Source organism: Aotus nancymaae, unplaced genomic scaffold, assembly GCF_030222135.1.
Source record: "Aotus nancymaae isolate 86718 unplaced genomic scaffold, 86718_ANA_hifiasm-v0.15.2.pri h1tg000011l, whole genome shotgun sequence".
Classification (NCBI taxonomy): Eukaryota; Metazoa; Chordata; class Mammalia; order Primates; family Aotidae; genus Aotus; species Aotus nancymaae.
In genome coordinates this window covers 10,576,937-10,593,960 of record NW_026988422.1, presented here as the reverse complement: position 1 = coordinate 10,593,960, position 17,024 = coordinate 10,576,937, and the positions used below count along the sequence as shown (strand labels likewise).

Sequence of the window (17,024 nt, the reverse complement as noted above, 5' to 3'; positions counted from 1 at the left end):
ATGTGATGTTCAAGTGAGAGACAGCCATCTAAGAACCAGGAAGCAAGCCCTCACCAGACTCAGAATCTGACAGTGCCTTGATCTTGGACTTCCCAGTCTCCAGAACTGTGAGAAATAAATGTGTTATTTATAAGCCAGTCAGTCTATGGTATTTTGTTATAAGCAATTGAATGGATTAGGACACAGGCTAACATAATTTGACAATTAGAAATAGGATTAGTGCCCAACAGAGAAGAATGGAAACAGCAGAAGCCGGTGGCCAGGAGCCCACAGTCTATAGGCCAGGGAAGGCCTTCTTGAGGAAGTGATATTTTAAAGGATAAGGAGGGATTAGCTGGGCCTACTGAGTTCTTCCTGCTTGGGGCCAAGGAGCATAGGCCTAAAGCTTTTCCAAATGGCAGCCCTCCAGGTATTTGAAGACAAGATTATGTCTCTCTTCAGTCTTTGTTTTATCTTGACTAACATTTCCAAGTTCTATTACTGTTCTTCATTTGACATGGTATTAAATATATTTACCATCCTAGCATTAAACTTTAAAGTGTATCACCTAGAAACAAAATATGCCAGATGAAACCGGAACAGCCTTGACTGAAATGGGATCTTCATCTTTCTTTTGAGTTGTTGTAATCTTATTCGTTCACCTAATAATATGTAAAGTCTCAGTAAACACATTATTATTATTATTTTTTTTGAGACGGAGTTTCGCTCTTGTTACCCAGGCTGGAGTGCAGTGGCGCGATCTCGGCTCACCGCAACCTCCGCCTCCTGGGTTCAGGCAATTCTCCTGCCTCAGCCTCCTGAGTAGCTGGGATTACAGGCACGTGCCACCATGCCCAGCTAATTTTTTTTTTTGTATTTTTAGTAGAGACGGGGTTTCACCATGTTGACCAGGATGGTCTTGATCTCTTGACCTCGTGATCCTACCCGCCTTGGCCTCCCAAAGTGCTGGGATTACAGGCGTGAGCCACCGCGCCCAGCAGTAGACACATCATTGACCCTCAGTGTCCTCATTACCAATTAAAGTTTTAAACAAAAATTTTAATATATATTCGTGTAAAGTCATACCTCTTTTTTCTTATTTTTTCCAGTATGTGGTTTTGAGCCCTAGTGTAGAATCATACATTTATCCCTAATAACGTTTGTCACCTTATTAGACCCCATTCTTTCAGGTTATAATGACCTTTTTTGGAATCTAATGCCTACTTCTAACTAATGTGTTATATTCCTAGATTTATGTAAAGTCTGGCTAGTATTTTCTGTATGACTGCATGTAAACCCTGTTGCATAGGACAGGAAAATTAGATACCCTGATCCTCTACCAATGATCTCCACTGAGATAAAAGTGGGTACCTTGGGACATGTTTTCCTGATTATGCTATCACCTAACCCTTGTCAATTTCGCAGTTTGTGCATAATTTTGAAAGAGAGAAATAATATTTGTTAGATGACCATTTTCTTTAAAAAACAGATAATGCTCCAGTTCATGGATATAGCTAGTTGCTTACAACAGAATTCTGTTTTCCATATGATGCACTTTAGTCTCTAAGATCTCAGAAAGGGACTACCAGAGAAATGAATATAACGAGTTTCCTAAGGATACACGTTGAGTGAGGAGGCCTAGGCAAATATTAAAAGGTGAGAATGTGAGACAAGTTTATTTGAAGATGTAGTCTGAGAAACAATTCGTATCTTTTTAATTCAGTTTTTGAAGTTAAGGATTTTATGTATGCATCCTATTTTATTAAAAAATATTATCAATATTATATTTTATATTATTCTTAAATTTATTATGGTGTTGTGGGCTGAATTGTATTCCTTTCAAATTCATAAGTTGAAGCCCTAGCTTCCAGTAGCTCAGGCTGTATTTGGAGATAGGGGCTTTAAAGAAGTAGTTAAGCTAAAATGGAATTGTTAGGGTGGGCCCTAATGCAGTATGACTAGGTCCTCAGAAGAGGAAATTCAGACACACAGAGAGATACCAGGGATGGGTGCACACAAAGAAAAAAACATGTGAAGACACAGGGAGAAGGTGACCATCTGCAAGCAAAATAGGGATGCCCCAGGAGAAACCAAGCCTGCCAATACCTTGATCTAGGACTTCTAACCTCCAGAATAGTGAGAAAATACATTTCTGTTGTTTAAACCACCCAGTCTGTGGTATTTTGTCATGGCAGCCCTAGCAAACTAATACATATGGGAAATTTCAAAATTAGAATTAAAGAGAATGTTATAATGAAACTCTATAAACCCATCAACCAGCCTCAGTCATCAACTCGTAGGTGAACTGGTTTCATCTGTAGCCTACCTGCTCCCCCACAACTGGGTTATGAAGGCAGTCCCAGTCCCTGTAGAATTATATCCATAAGTATTTTAGCATTTATTTCTAAAAGTAAGTACTATTTAAAAATCACAGTACAAATATCATACCTAAAAGTGATTCCCTTCTTAATATAATAAAATATCCAGTCTATTGTTCGTATTTCTAATTATCTCCTATCATAATATAATCTGCAAGGTTCTTTCCCTGTTGCTCTCTCACTCTCCCTCTCCCTCTTCTACTCCCTCCCTGTTCTTCCTTGAAGTTTATTTGTAAGAAAATCAGATTGGTTGTCATAGTTATCACACAGTCTAGATTTTGCTCACTGCATTAATAGGAGTAGTTCAACAGGTTCTTCGATTCTGTCCATTTTTATTTAAATTGGTAGCATGCAGACTAGATTCAGATGTGGCTTTTTTGTCAAGATGTTTCACAGGTGGTAGTGTGTTCTTCCATTGGGAGGCTGATTTTCTCTCTTTTAATGATATTAGCAGTTACTGATCAATGCTCAGATTCCTTAGGAGTTCAAAAAATATTATTTTCTTCATCAGCTCTAATACTTCTATAAGAAAAAACTGTCTTTCATTGACTACTCGGTTACGCATGTTGGTATTTTTACTGTTTAACAGAAGCAATTGAACTCCATATTGCTTAAAAAATTTGCTTTGGATAAAAGCTTGATGTGAAAAGAATGAGACAATTAAAAGATTAAAATATGATATAGACATTTTGCCTAATTGATTTACATGACATAAATATATACTCTGTTTAAAATCATTACTTCATGTCAGCTCCCGGCAAATAAAAAGATGGTTCAGAAGTTCATCAAATTGACTGTTGGGAAAAAAACCACATTCTTAGATTTGATTCATTTATGTTGCTTTCAGCTGGTAATTGAAATTATTACCATTGACAGCACTTATGCTTCCTTTTCTTTCTGACTGTACCTGTATTATCATGATAATGACATTTTTCACATCTACAATGAAGTTTTTTCCTAAAATATCTCAGAGGATCTCACCCATATTGCGAATAAAATACTAGAAAGACTGGAACCCTTGTTCTTTCCAGAATTTAATAAAATTTGATTCTTATAGTTTGATTTTGTCCTGCCATACCTAAAGGAAGACTTCAAAACTCTCATCAGTCTGCTTAAGAAGAATAAGTTATATTTAATGACTCTGAATTTAAAACTGCAATCAGAAATCTAATATACAACATGAGGACTGTAAGTAATACAATTGTACTGTGTATGGGAGTTTACAGTTTGGTAAACAGTTCATTTCCCTGTAATAAAGCACCTCACAATACATCTTTGAAGTAACATGCTGAGATTCATCTTTTAAAAGTGCACATGTAAACTCTGCATTATGGCTTTAAACACAAGGGTCTTTGAAAATTATGTTTTAAACACTTGCTTATGAAGTTCAGAGTTTGCTAAATGGTTCATTTCACGGTAAGAAAGCAACTCACAATGCATCTTTGAAGTAAAAAACAAAAGTACTGTATATGGGACTTACACTAAATGTTTTTGTGGCTTTTGCCACAAAAACAAGAAAAATGTGTAACTATGTGAGATAGGTATATCAATTTGTTTCACTGTCGTAACCCTTTTACTATCTGTATGTATCCTTTAACACATGTTGAGGCCGGGCGCGGTGGCTCACGCCTGTAATCCCAGCACTTTGGGAGGCTGAGGTGGGTGGATCACCTGAGGTCAGGAGTTTGAGACCAGTCTGACCAACGTGGTGAAACCCCATCTCTACTAAAATTAGCTGGGCATAGTGGTGGGCACCTGTAATCCCAGCTATTCAGTAGGAGAATCACTTGAACCTGGGAGGCGGAGGTTGCAGTAGCCGAGATAGTGCCATTGCACTCCAGCCTGGGCGACAGAGCAAGGCTCAAAAACAACAACAAAAACCCCAAAAAAGCCCCACACACATGTTGTATACTTTAAATATACACAATAAAGTTTATTTTAAAATATTCCTCTAATCCATGAAAAATAAAATACTGTAGTCAGAATTAAGCATACATTGTACTAATAAAAACCAAATATGGATCTTTAGGCTTTTAGGAACATTAGGTTAGTCAGTAGGCTTCATGTGTATCTGAGTAAGGAGAGTTCTGGTAGAAAGGTAGTCTAACCCAGGTATTGAGGAGACATACAGCGCTGACTAGGCTATTGCCCATGATGACACAGAATTCCTTAGGAATATGCTTTAGATTTGATTTTTATGTCTAGTTTTGATTTCCACATTTTAGAGGGAAACTGAATGTATCCAAAGGAGAGCAATGACAATGACTAAGTAAAAATATAACCTAAAAAAAGAAGGTCAAAGTTATTTCTTCCTGAAGAAAGAACCAGAAGAAACATAACTATCCCCAGTGTTACTTTTGATTTGCCATAATGAAAATAAATTAATGAGGCCTCTAGGCTTCTCCCAACTCTAGTCTTCATGCACAGAATGATGTGGTTTCTAGCTGGGAGCCAAAATGCCTGAGGGCATCTCAGTATAGCAGAGAGTCCACGAATTCCTAAGTCTATCAATAATTGTCTAAGGAGGCGTTATGCCTCATACACCTATATGCTATAGGTTTTCAAATGTATATAGATGTAGTTGTGAGTAAAAATATATAAAATGACTCAAGGTGTTATTAAATTCATAATTTATTTTTTGTTATGTATTTTCTTAGGTTGAGGGTGGTGGTTCTAAAAGTTTCTTGCAGCATAAGGAGGTCCTCACACTTAAGAAGGTGGGTAACCAGTGATATGGAACTAGAGAAAGTGATGCTACATGGCCAGGTCAAATGAGGAAGTTGACATTTGGAGTGAATCGGACCAGCTGCAGGCTACTGGAGTTTTGCAGTGGAGCGTCCTGCGCTTAGAGTAGGGTGGAGAAGTGAAAACGTTCTGATAGCAGCTGCCACATAACTTTTGCCACTGACTGGACTTGTAACACGAGACTAGCACAACCGCATGCCACCATACCCAGGGGCCAAGAGAAAGGGAAGAAGTACTGTAGCATCTTCACCACCACTGAATATATCTTGCCTTGCTTTTTTTCAATTCAAGTAGACCATCTTGGGACGTGAAAAACACAGGGATAGTAAATAGACCTCAATTATATTGGGGCTCACACACTAAGTCATCATGGCAATTCTTCCTGATAAGCAGTTGGCCTCCTCGTTCTTCTCCAGAGTGTACCAGGCATCATTACCAACTGATTGGCATTGACATTATCAACTGAAACCAGTTTGCCATCCCGAATCCAGAGGTTTCATTAAGAACAAAGATGATTAAGCGATCGCACCCTAGATCAGATGAGGAGGGGCCTGATGCCTGGCTGTTACATTAGCCTTAAATGAGAGGGGTAATGACATAAAGGACAGTATTCAACAGAGGACGAAGAGTGATTTAACAGTCCCCTGAGAAAAGGTATCAAATTTCTTTCTCAGGAGTTCTTTAGAATATGATTATATAATCGTCTATTTAGATGCAGAACCACCTGAAAGTAGGGAACTGATTTAACATTCTCCAGGTATACCATTTTTCTGGTGCTTTGAGTTTATAAACTGTTTCAGGCCTCCTTATTTTGATGGAGACTATCAAAGCTTTGCTGTGGTAGTTTACTATTGAATTTGAGGCCTCTTTCCTGGGCTAATTGATTCCCTGGATGCCATTGTACATTCTATGAACAGATATGAAACTGACATCTAAGAGGATGTTGCATTTCTTTCTCTCTTTTTTTTTTTGAGATACTCACTCTGTTGCCCAGGCTGGCTCACTGCAACCTCCATGGGTTCAAACGATTCTCCTGCCTCAGGTTTCTGAGTAGCTGGGATATAGGTGCTGCCACCACACTGGGCTAATTTTTTGTATTTTAGTAGAGATGGAGTTTCACCCTGTTGGTCAGGCTGGTCTCGAACTCCTGGCCTCAAATGATCTGCCCATCTCTGCTTCCTAAAGCGCTGGAATTATAGGTGTGAGCCATCGTGCCCAGCCACATTTCTCTTATTTTTAAGAGGCAAAATGTGTGTCAGCTGCCCTTTTAGTTACTGGTTTTTAGCAAATTTTTAGTAAGTTATTGAAGTATTTCTCTTTTTTTTTTCCAGGTGCCTGGTTTAAAGAGGTTCCTGAAAAATTCATTAGATTAAACATTAAGAATCTACTGAATAAAGTATTCCATACATAGCTGGCAGTAAATTAATTTTTCAGTTTTTTTGTCACAGAAACTACTTCTAGAAATCGAGACTTTAATTCTGTGTTCATTAATCCCAGATTATCCTATTAATTTAATAAGCTTGTTGGTTCTTCATGCAAAAGTCTTAAGATAGATACTGTTTTATAATTTTGAAAATTAGCTGTGTGCTTTCAACCATCTAAAAACTGACTTTTTTAGATGTAGTAGTAAACTGAATTTTTTAATCAATCTATCTTGAGGATGTTAATACTTAATTTTTGAGTTAATAAATTTGGGGTTTTCTGCATGGCTCATTTTGTAGTTGGATAAAAATATTTTGATTAATGTTTTTTTAGAAGAGACATTTTTCCACTTTCATTTTATTTCAGATAACATATTAATGAGGTATTTTGTCAGGAATAGCAGCAGCATTGGTTGAGGGCTTGTTAGGTGCAGGACGCTGAGCTACATGTTGAAGACATGCAAAATTATAAAGCACACTTCCTCCTTTAGAGAGGTGCAGTGTTCATGGAGAAGTAACTTCTAGAGAGAGGAAACATACATCACAGCAGCAAACTTAAATTTCTGCAGAGCTCTTTAGTGTTTCTTTTTCCTTTTTTTCATTGTGCTGAAATACATATAACATGAAATTTACCATCTTAACCACTTTTAAGCATGCCGTTCAGTAACATTAAGTACATTTAAATGCTGTACAACTGTCACCACCATCCATCTCTAAAACTCTTTTCATCTTGCACAACTAAAACACTATACCCATGAAACAATAGCTCCCAATTCCCTGCCTTTGCATCCTCTGACAAACAACCACCATTCTACTTTCTGTCTCTATGATCTTGACTACTCTAAGTACCTCGTATAAGTGGAACAATACAGTATTTATCTTTTTGTGACTAGCTTATTTCACTTAGCATAATGTCCTCAATGTTCTTCCATGTTATACCATATGCCAAATTCCCTTCATTTTTAAGGCTGAGTAATATTCCATTATACACACACACACACACACACACACACACACATCCCACCCATTTTGCTTATCTATTCATCTATCGATAGACACTTGAGTTGCTTCCATGTTTTAGCTATTGTGAATAATGATATTATGAAAATTGGTATGCACATTTCTTTTCAAGGTCCTGTGTTTTTTAAAAAGAAATTTTCAAATACATAACATATTATTGATTATAATCACCATGATGTACAATAGATATCTTGATCTTATTTCTTCTGTCTAACTGAAATTGTGTATCCTTTTACCAACATTTCCCCAACCCCCTGCCCCAGCCTCTGGTAACCATTATTCTACTCTCTACTTCTATGAGTTTGACTTTTTTAGATTCCACATATAAATGAAATATGCAGTATTTGTCTTTCGGTGCCTGGCTTATTTCACTTAATGTAATGTTCTCCAGGTTCATTTATGGTTTTGCAAATGACATTTCCTTCTTTTTAAAGGCTAAATAGTATTCCATTGTATGGGTACCACATGTTCTGAAACCCTTCATCTGTTGATGGATGCTTACGTTGATCCCATATCTTAGCTATTTATAAGTCATGCTGCAGTGAATATGGGTGTGCTGATATCTCTTTAACATACTGATTTCATTTCCTTTGGATAAATACACAGAAGAGGACATGCTGGATCATATGGTAGTTATATTTTTAATTTTTGAAGAAACCTCCATATTATTTTTTATAATGGCTACACTAATTCATATTCTTGCCACCGGTGTGTTAGGGTTTGCTTTTATTTGCATCCTTGCCAACACTTATCTTTCCTGTCTTTGGTGATAGTCATTCTAACAGGTATGAGGTGATATCTTTCTGTGGTTTTAATTTGCATTTCCCTGTTGCTTAGTCATGTTGAGCATTTAAACAATATATATATGTTGGTCACTTAAATGCCTTCTTTTGAAAACTGAGACCCTGCTTTAAGTTTTTTTTGTGTATTTACCCAGCAGTGGAATTCCCAGATCACATGGTGATTCTGTTTTTAATTTTTTGAGGAATTACCGTATTCTTTTCCACAGTGGTTACACCATTTTACATTACCACCAACAGTACACAGGGGTTCCAGTTTCTCCACCTCTTCACCAACACTTGTTATTTTGTGGGTTCTTTTTTTGATGGTAGCTATCTTAATGAGTACAAAGTAGTATCTCATTGTAGTTTTGATTTACATTTCCCTAATGATTAGTGATTTTTGGCATCATTTCTTGAGCTTACTGGCGATTTATATATTTTCCTTGGAGAAATATTTATTCAAGTTCTTTGTTTTTTTTTTGAGTTGAATTATTTTCATTGTGGTTGTTGTTGCTGTGTTTGAGGAGTTCTCTCTCTTTTGGATATCACTTACCAGATATATGATTGCCATTGCAGTTTTTCATTCTGTGGATTGCCATTTGTCTATTTTTTCTTTTGTTGCTTATGGCTTTGGTATCATATATTTTACAAAGTGTTGCCAAATCTAATGGTGCCTTTTGATTTTTAGGAGTTTTCTAGTTTAGATCTTACATTTAGGTTGTGGATTCATTTTGAGTTAATTTTTGCAAATGTTGTTATGTAAGAGTCCAGTTTTATTCTTTCACATGGAGATACCCAATTTTCTCCATACCATTTGTTGAAAAGACTGTTTTTCTGCCTTTTCTCCATTGAATGGTTGTGGTACCCTTGTCAAAAATAATTTGACCATCTTTGATTATGTGAGAATTTATTTATGGACTGTGTATCCATTGGTCTGTATGTCTGTCTTCATGTCAGTGCCAACTCTTTAGATTTCTGTAGCTTTAGTGAGTTTTGAAGTTAGGAAGTATGAGTTCTCCAGCTTTATTATTCTTTTTCAGGATTGTTTTGGGTATTTAGGATCTTTCTATATTTTCTGTGAATTTTAGGATTGGTTTTTCTATATCCACAAAAAATAGTCACTGGAATTTTCATAAGGATTGCATTAAATCTGTAGATTGCTTTTGGTAGTAATGACATCTTAGTAGTGTTAAGTTAAACTTCCAGTCCATAATCATGAGATTTCTTTCCATTTATTTACATCGTTTTAAATTTCTTTAAAAACTGTTTTACAGTTTACATTGTACAAGTTTTTCACCTCCTTGATTAATTCCTAAGTTGTCTTTTTGATAATATTGTAAATGGAATTGTCTTATAATTTTTCTTTTTGGATGGCTCATTGTTAGTGTGTAGAAATAAAACTGATCTTTGTGTGCTGACTTCGTGTCCTACTTTGTTGAATTTTTTATTAGTTCTAACAGTTTTTTTTAATTGCATGGAATATTTAGGGCATTCTACATACACAAGATTATATCAGCTGTATACAGAGATAATTTTACTTCTTTCTTTTGAGTCTGGGTACCTTGTATTCTTTTTTTTTTTTTTTTTTTTTGCCTAATCACTCTGGCTAGGACTTTCAGTACTATTTTCAATAGAAGTGGTAAGAACGGGCATCTTTGCCTTGTCTCTTATGTTAGAGAAAACATGTTCAGTCTTTTACCATTGAGTACAATATTCTCTATGGATTTTTCACATATTGCTTTTCTTATGTTGAAGTTTCTTTCTGTCCTAATTTGTTGAGTGTTTTCATCATGAAAGAATGTTTAATTATATCACAGGCCTTCTCAAGATCAATTGAGATGATCATGCAGTTTTTTTCTTTATTCTCTTAATGTGATCTATTACATTGATTTTTGTATATTTACAATGAATAAATTCCACTTGGTCATGAAGTATAGTCTTTTGAATATGCATTTTAATTCAGTTTGCTAGTATTTTGTTGTGAACTTTTGCATCATTGTCAAAAGTAATATTGGTCTGTAGTTTTCTTTTTGTAGTAGTGCCAAAGAGATAGGATAATGCCCGCTTAATGAGTGACGGAGGAATGTTTTCTCCTTTTCAATTTTTAAAAAAAGTTTGGGGAAGATCAATGTTGTTTCTTTTTTAAATGTTTGGTAGCAGTCACTGAGGAAGCCATCAGTTCCAGGACTTTTCTTTGTAGGGAGATTTTTTTATTACGGATAGGATAATGCCCGCTTAATGAGTGACGGAGGAATGTTTTCTCCTTTTCAATTTTTAAAAAAAGTTTGGGGAAGATCAATGTTGTTTCTTTTTTAAATGTTTGGTAGCAGTCACTGAGGAAGCCATCAGTTCCAGGACTTTTCTTTGTAGGGAGATTTTTTTATTACGGATTCAATCTCCGTACTAGTTGTAGACTTATTCAGAATTTTTATTTCTTCATGGTTTAGTCTTGGTAGGTATTGTGTTTCTAGGAATTTGTCCATTTCATCTGAGTTATCCAATTTTTGGTGTTCACAGTACTCTAATAATCCTTTTTATTTCTATAGAATTTGTAGTAATGTCTCCACTGTCATTTTTTATTATAGTAATTTGGACGTTCTCTCTTTTTGTCTTAGTTCATCTAGCTAAAGGTTTGTCAGTTTTGTTTCTCTTTTTGAAGAACTGACTTTTGATTTTGTTGATTTTCTGTATTATTTTTCTATTCTCTATTTCATTTATCTCTGCTCTAATCTTTATGTCCTTTTTTTTTCTGCTGGCTTTGAGTTTAGTTTGTTCTTTTTTTTCTGGTTCTAGTTGTAAAGTTAGGTTTTGATTTGAGGTCTTATTTTTTAAATATAGGCATTTGTAGAAGCTATAAATTTTCCCCATTGCACTGTTTATGCTGTATCCTGTACATTTTGGTATGGTGTGTTTTTGTTTTCATCTCTCAATATTTTTTAATTTCCCTGTGATTTTTTTTTTTTTTTTTGAAACAGAGTCTTGTTCTGTTGCCCAGGCTGGAGTGCAGCGGCATGATCTTGATTCACTGCAACCCCCACCTCTTGGATTCAAGTAATTCTCATGCCTCAGCCTCCCAAGTAGCTGGGATTACAGGTGTGTGCCACCACACCTGGATAATTTTTATATTTTTAGTAGAGACAGGGTTTTACCATGTTGATCAGGCTAGTCTCAAACTCCTGATCTTAGGTGATCCACCCACCTCAGCCTCCATAGTGTTGGGATTATAGGTGTGAGCCACTGTGCCCAGCCTTTTCTTTTTTCTTTTTCTTTTAGTTCTTTGAGTGTCTTTGAGACAGTTATTTTAAAGTCTTTGTCTAGTAGATCTGCCATCAGGTTTTTTTCAGGCACAATTTCTGTTGATTCATTCTTTTTCTTGGAATGTGCCGTATTTTCCTGTTTCTTTGTATGACTTGTGATTTTTCTTTTGTTAAAAACTGGACATTTAAATCTAACAGTGTTGTACTTCTGGAAATCAGAGTCTCTTCCTTCTCTAAGACTTGCTGTTTTTTTGTTTAAATTGTTGTAGGCTTTCTCTGTGCAGATCAGCCTGAGGTTTTCTTGGGTTTTTCTGAGCCTGTGCCTTTCTCTGGATGTGTGCAGTGACTTCCTAATTTCCTTTATACATGTAGCAGCTTTTGGATGCACTAGTCTTCAGTATGTGGTTTCCATAAGGTGAAAAAGAGACAAATGAAAGGAGGGAAAAAAGACACCAGCCCCTTAAATCCCCTGGAAGTCACTCCAGCTAGAGGGGGTGGGGTGGGGGGGACTTGCAACCATGAGGGAGAAGCATAACAAAAATAGCCTTTACGTCTTCATCTACACTTATGTGATCATAACCAGCCATCAGTGATCAGAGCAGGGGTCCCCATTATTTGGAGGACAGGGTCTTTTTTCTCCCCACTGTAATTTTCAGCAAGCTGTGGGAAAGATCTTCTTAGGAACATGGAATGTAGGATGGGTGGGTAGCTACTAATGGCTAAGAGCTGAAATGACTGAAATTAACTGCAATTTACTATCAATCCCTTCCCCTGGAAGTTGCATGCCTTCGGTAGACTCCAGAGTTCCCAAATAGTTACATTAGATTCTGCCAGTACAGTTTTTGTCTAGGCGGTGAAAGCATCTGATGCTTCCTACTCTATCATCTTCCCAGAATCCTCCAGGCTTTATAGTTTTTACTGTGCCTTTACATTTATTCTTTGTGATAAATTTGTGAGGCAGGTTACTGCAGTCACTCACTTGATAGATAAGAAAGCTTAGTGGCTTGCCCACAATTATACAACTAATATATGACAGAGCCAGCACTAAAAAAATCTGTGTTTCTTTTAACCTGCAGCACCCTCTGCTTTGATATAATAAAGACTAAAGAGTTAATGTAGAAATCAGAAAAGTAGGCTGAGCGTGGTGACTCACACCTGTAATTCTAACACTTTGGGAGGCTGAGGCAGGTGAATCACTTGAGGTCAGGAGTTCAAAACCAACCTGGCCAACATGGTGAAACCCTGTCTCTACTAAAAATACTAAAATTAGCTGGACACGGTGATGCACACCTGCAATCCCAGCTACCCAGGAGGCTGAGGCATGTGAATTGCTTGAACCCAGGAGGCGGAGGTTGCAGTGAGCCAATATCCTGCCTCTGTGCTCCAGCCTGGAAAGAGTGAGACTCTGTCTTAAAAAAAAAGAAAAGAAAGAAAAATCAGAGAAGCAAAACTTCATCAACACTTCTAGATACCAGGGAGTAGTACATCAGGATCTGGGGTACAGAGAAGAGGAGTGTGAGATGAACTGAGACTGTTCCGCTGTGGACAAGTCTATGTGAACCTACCCTCAAAGGCTGAGGAAGCTGAGAGGCCAAAGAAAGAGGCTGACAAGTCCAGTTTCTTAGAATTAAACATTTAATAGGGACTCAAGAACAAAAGCCATATCTTAGGCTGTGGTGAGACAAGAATGGTGGATCCCTGTGTCATTAACCCCCAGACCCAGGACTTAAAATCCAAGGGAAGGAATGTGTAGGACAATTGAAGTTGGCCCCTCGGTGAAAGGTAAGAATGCTATGTGAATCTACCTAAGGGCAGGTTTTATGGTCAAGGTTGTTTTAACCTGAGGGCATGATTTACGGTAACAGTAGATAAAGCAGAAATTTTAGAGGCATTTCCAGAACAGGGGTTAATCACAAGTCAGCATGGCAGATTAGTATTTACGATGGAGTTACTTGATTATCCATAAAAACCAAATACTGGGCCAAGAGAAGAAACTGAAAGTCTGAATTAAAAGCCCCAAAAGCCAAATCCAAAGGAAAATTTGGAGTGAGAGCAGCTGGGGATTTTGCGAGGAGACCAGAGGGCAGACCTGGGAATTTGTGAGGTCTGCTTAGCCAAGCCCAACTGTGAGGATCCTTTTGAAAGCTGAGTTCTTTCTCTGCTGGTCTCTAGGGGCTGTAGCACCCTGAGCCAAAATTTTAACAGGAATAGTAAGGTGTTAGGTCATTTATTTGCATTTTTCATGGATTACATAGTCATATATTAAGGTTGTTATAAGGTTGGCTCTGTGATTAGTGGTTATCATATTGGATAAAACAGTCAAACATGGATTCTTTTTTTAAAAAAAAAATTTAATTACTATATGCACATATAAAGGTATTCAAAGTGTGAAGAAAAATAAAAAGTGACCAGTAAAAGTATTTTCCCTTGCCTTCCTCTCCACCTCTTTTCCTGCTCTAAAGATATCCACTATTAAAAATTTCTTTTGCATCCATTCAGGAAAAGAAAAGTATGTGCAATACGATTTTATATGGATATGCTTTTCATACGTTACCTAAAATGATTATGCTAGGGATCCTCTTATAAATATATATTTAAATTTAAACTATAACTTGGAGGTCTTGATGCAACACTGCATTTAGCTCTACTTCTTCCTTTTTAAAGTTGCCCACTGTTCCATTTTTTGGGGAACAGAATTTGCCAGTTTTTTATTCATACACTTTTACATTATCTCCAACTTTTTACTATTTGAGCAATGCTATAATATATGTGGCAACTTATGTATGTGTGTAGGGATAATTCCTACCAGTATAACTGCTGGATCAAAGGATAAGAATAAAGCTTCTTAAAGACGACTCTAACAATTCTGCGTGATAAGTAGTGTTGCCAAGCAAAGAGGAAACACACAATTTGGGGATAGGATAGGGCATAAACATTAAAGACTAGAAAGAAAAGGAACCAGGTATAAAATGAAAATGAAAAAAAAAAAACACCTCTGGCTGTGAGATAAGAAAGATAAATATTTGTATCAGTAATTTTAAGAGTGCCCTTTAAAGTTTAATCAGTACAGTCTTTCCGGGAATGCTTAAGAACGATTCTTTAAATGTCAATATGTTTTATTGCGTAAACATATAACTTTTAAAATATAGGCTATTGTCTTTAGTTTTATTATAAAGATATTGCAGATTTACTGCATATAATTTGGAAAATGCAAAAAGACTAAAGTAGGAAATAGTTTTCAATCATCATATCACTATTCAGAGACAACCAATATTGATATTTTAATCTCTATTTCTGTATCTGTATTAATATTTACACAGTTGAGATCATATCATATATATAAACTTTCCTTTGCCAATTGTTTTGATTTTAATAATTTTTTTCATTATTCTTTGCCTTTTTTTTTTTTTTAAAGATAATAGAAGTCTAACATTGTTTTGGAATGAATTTGGATACCAGAATGACATCAACATAGACAGACCCTTAAATTCTATTCAGTGTCAAAGAAGACAAGCCATGGGTATCCCATTCATCATACAATGTGGTGAGTGTTGAATTCCATTCTAATTGCCAAATATTAAGATTTCTTAAATATGCAGGTCATTGTGTTAAGAAATGAGGGATGAGAGAGACAAAGGTGAGTAAGACATTTTGCTTCCAAGGAGGTTACAGTCTAGAAGAAAGTTGTAAAGGTGAAAATAGTTGTAATACAGAGAAAAATAAGGTAAATGATATAAAAGACACAAATAATTATTTGAGGATTCAAAGAAAAGGATGGGGGAGTAGAGGCAAGACTTCATGATGGAGTAGCATTTGTGATAGTCCTTAAAATAGTTTCAGGCCTGGCATGGTACCTCATGCCTATAATCCCAGCACCTTGGGAGGCTGAGGTAGGTAGATTGATTGAGCCCAGGAGTTCGAGACCAATCTATGCAACATGGCAAAACCCTGCCTCTACAAAAAATACAAAAATTATCCAGGCACGGTGGTGCACACCTGTGGTCCCAGCTACTTGAGAGGCTGAGGTGGGAGGATCGCTTGAGCCTGGGAGGTTGAGGCCATGGTGAGCTCTGATTGTGCCATTGTACTCCACGCTGGGAAACAGAGTGAGACCCTGTCTTAAAAATAAATAAATAAATAAATAAATAAATAAATAAACGAAAATAGAATTTTGATAGGCAGAGATGAAGAGTGGGAAATAATGAATTAATATCAGGTGTACACTTCAGCTAAAATGTTTGTGAAAGATAATAGAAAGCCATCTTTCTATTTTTAATATGTAACACTGTTTAACACATAGTAGGAATTTAGTAACTGACAACTGAGTGACTGAACGATGAATAAATAAGACAAACACATTAGGTTGGGTAAACATTTAGAGATTCTTGGATGTCAGGATAAGGTTTTACTTTGGTAAGCAAGGAGGAGATATTGGGATTCTTTCAATAAAAGGAATAGGAGGATAATTACATTCAGCACTTATTGATATGTTTTCTACCCACTACACAAAGGGGTATGGAATTAAAGATAGTCTCTAATATCTGCACCTAACAGTTTAGTAGAGAAAACAGGCAAGCAGACACAAAGCACTCTGCAGTGTGTAAAACTCTAGAAGTATTTATACAGCTCTCAGGGAGCTCCTCTTCAACCTTTTGCCTGGGACTATTCCAAGAGGTCGGGGTAACTTGTAGTTAAGGTCGTTCTGGCAGCTCAGTGAAGGAAGACTTGGTGAAGGACTAGAACAGGAGACTATTGTTGTAATCTAGGATCCAGGTGGGGAATTGTAAGTGTCTGAATGAAGGTGTGGCAGTGAGAGTTAAGAGAATCATACATGACAGATATTTAGAAGGTATAATTGAGGAAATTGATGACAGTATGTGACAGTCTGTCACATGCTAATAATAACGGATAACAATTACTGTGATTTTGATTTGTACCAGGTACTGTTAGAATCCAATCTCCAGTACCCAAGAGCTATACAAAATTGGGCAAATTGTTTAACTTCTTTAAGTCTCGGTTTCTTCTTTTATGAAATGAGATTAGTATTTGTAGCTCCATTATAGAGTTTTAAGAATAATGTGAATTAATAAGTATAAAGTTTACTAAGTGCTAAGGAGGATAGTGTCTAGCAGTGTTGGCTTTTATGATGATGAGGAGGAGGAGGAGGAGGAGTATATATACACACATATATGATATACACACATATACATATATATATGTGTATACATATATATATACACACATATATATGTGTGTATATATGTAACTTTTAGATACATACTAATATAATATTAATATCTTTTTATAGATAATGATACCGAAATATAAGAAGTTAAATAATTTGTCCAAGATCATAGAGGTGGTAAGAGGTGGAGGTGTTCAAGTTCTTAACCTTTGTGAATACTGACTGCCTCTGCCTTAGATGAAAGAGATAAGTGTTAA

General features: G+C 36.3%; 1 protein-coding gene across 2 annotated transcripts in view; it reads left to right on the top strand.

The window, feature by feature from the left end:
* MORC1 (MORC family CW-type zinc finger 1) overlaps nt 1-17,024 on the top strand; it is a 242,683-nt gene that overhangs the window by 149,561 nt on the left and 76,098 nt on the right. For both annotated transcript variants that reach the window (XM_064374590.1, XM_064374589.1), the window contains exon 21: nt 14,998-15,126. In XM_064374590.1, coding sequence (XP_064230660.1) covers nt 14,998-15,126 — 129 coding nt within the window. The remainder of the gene's footprint in view (nt 1-14,997; nt 15,127-17,024) is intronic.